At 57.9% G+C, this 2,441-nt stretch overlaps 1 protein-coding gene across 1 annotated transcript in view; it reads left to right on the forward strand.

The window, feature by feature from the left end:
* Positions 1–204: 204 nt before the first annotated feature.
* rxfp3.3b (relaxin family peptide receptor 3.3b) overlaps positions 205–2,441 on the forward strand; it is a 2,632-nt gene continuing 395 nt past the window's right edge. Inside the window, exon 1 of the mRNA XM_076733437.1 lies at positions 205–2,441. This exon is cut by the window's right edge and continues 395 nt beyond it. Coding sequence (XP_076589552.1) covers positions 355–1,560 — 1,206 coding nt within the window. The 5' untranslated portion in view covers positions 205–354 and the 3' untranslated portion in view covers positions 1,561–2,441.

A 2,441-nucleotide genomic window follows, 5' to 3' on the forward strand; every position in this document is an offset into this window, starting at 1 on the left:
GTAACTCCTCCTCCTGTCTGACAGAGCGCAGGGGGGCAGGTGTGGGTGGAGGGTGGAGGGGCCGGCCCTAATCTCCCTCCATCAGTCGGCTCTTGTCCTCTGTCATTTCGTCTTGTAATGATACGCCAGTGCCCGGTCGGGAACGCGCCTCCTCGGGCACCAGCAGGGCGTAAAGGGAGCTGCGCGCGCACGGGGCTCATCAGTGATCCGGTGAACGGCGGCGGGGAGAGCAGCTCCAGCTCAGAGCGGCCGGTGAGGAGAAGAGAACACACCCCGCGGGGTTAACATGAGCTGCGGGGACTGTGCGCATCTGACCGCGCTGGAAGCTTCGTGTCTCCTCGAGCGGAGGAGGTGATGCGCCCCGCGCGACTCGTGTCGGGTCTGGTACCGGAGAGAATGGCGGAACTATGGAACCACAACACCACGTTCTTCTGGAACCGGTCCAGCGGGGAACAGGACCGCTTCAGCAGCCTGGATGACATCGACGTGCCGGCGGACGGCTCCCCGACCCTGCGCATCCTCATCTCCATCGTGTACTCGGTGGTGTGCGCCGCCGGGCTGGTGGGGAACCTGCTGGTGTTCTTCCTGATGAAGGTGCGACGGGGCAGGAGGAAACGCTCCAGCATCAACCTGTTCATCATCAACCTGGCCGTTACGGACTTCCAGTTCGTGCTGACCCTGCCGTTCTGGGCGGTGGACACGGCTCTGGACTTCAGCTGGCCGTTCGGAAACGCCATGTGCAAGATCATCCTCTCCGTGACGGTGATGAACATGTACGCCAGCGTGTTCTTCCTCACCGCAATGAGCGTCACCCGGTACTGGTCTGTGGCCTCGGCGCTGAAGGATCGGACCCGAAGGCGGGTGTGCCCGGTGCGCTGGGTGATCGCCGGGCTCTGGGTCTCCGCCACGGTGGCCTCTTTGCCCACCGCGATTTTCTCCACGGTGAAGAGCGTGGCCGGGGAGAGGCTGTGCCTGCTGGGGTTCCCGGACGGCCAGTCGTGGCTGGCGCTGTACCACCTGCAGAAGATCCTGGTGGCCTTTGTGTTCCCCATGCTGATTGTCACCGTGTGCTACCTGATGCTGCTGCGCTTCGTCCGCCTGCGCAGCATGAACAACAACCAGGTGAAGCGCAGGTCCAGGGTGACCCGCTCGGTCACTATCGTCGTCCTGTCCTTCTTCATCTGCTGGATGCCCAACCACGCCATCACCTTCTGGGGCGTCTTGGTGAAATTCAACGTGGTCAACTGGGATAAGACGTACTACATGGTGCACACGTACGTCCACCCGGTGACCGTGTGCCTGGCGCACACCAACAGCTGCCTGAACCCGGTGCTGTATTGCCTCATGCGCAGGGAGTTCAGGAAGAAGATGAAGGACCTGTTCTGGAGGATTTCCTCGCCCACCGGGACGAACTCGTGCCCCCTGCGTCCGTTCTCCGGGACGGTGAGAGCGGAGCCGGATGATTCGCAGGTGGCCATCCCGCTGAACAACGTGGAGACGGAGAACTACAGACTGTCCGTGTTGACGGAGCAGTGCGACACGGACGCGCTGCAGAGGTGAACCAGAGCTCAGACTGAAGGACAGAAGTGTGCAGTGAACGGAAAACCCGTTGAACCAACGACTGAATGATGACTGGTGGATATTTGAGATGATTAGACTTTGCTGTGGATCCTGGAGATTTGTTTCTCAGTAAAACTGCTCTGTATTTATGGAGAAGTTCTGCGCGACGAAACACTCCGAGATCTGAGCTCGCGTTTCCGGAGAGCGCCGTGCAGACTGGGCCGATCCATGTTTGACTTTTGATCACAGTTTAAATGTGTGAGACATAAAGGAAACGAGAACAATGGCGCGTAAAGTGCGCGGCTGGAGGTGCGCTGCGTAAAAGCGTCCAGCTGTTTGTGCTTCAGCTGGCTGAGGCCGTCAGGGATCTGACTCCGCAGTCATCCTGCTGTATGTTTCTGGGTGTGACAAGTTGACTCTGTGTTTTTTCTTGACTATAAACGGAGCTCAGGCTCCGCGTCTCATCCGATGCTGCTGTGTGTTCTGGTCTGCTCACAGCCGGAGGGTCCAGCTGCTGCTGCTGCTGCTTCAGATATTCTGTGGAGTGTTGGTGTCGTTTGCTGTGGCTGATGCGTAAAATGTACGAGCTTTAGTCAGTGAATGTAAATAAACTGACAACCTTAGAAACAACCAGAGTCTGAGATGCGTTCAAGTGTTGGTGCTGTTTGAGGTTTCTGGTGCGCCACCAGGGCAGAACGGCTGTGATGCCTTCAGGGTTCAGTCTGTGATGAGATTCACAGGCAGAAACTGAAGTCCAGAGTCTGCTTGTGTGTGACTGTCTGAGCTAAGAAGAGAATCCAACAGGAAGAGGAAGAGGAGAAGAGGAAGGTGAATGTTTATTTCTAAAGGTTTCTGTTGGCAGCAGACTTCAGGCCGCCTCG

The sequence above is a fragment of the Chaetodon auriga genome, chromosome 6, assembly GCF_051107435.1.
Source record: "Chaetodon auriga isolate fChaAug3 chromosome 6, fChaAug3.hap1, whole genome shotgun sequence".
Lineage (NCBI taxonomy): Eukaryota > Metazoa > Chordata > Actinopteri > Chaetodontiformes > Chaetodontidae > Chaetodon > Chaetodon auriga.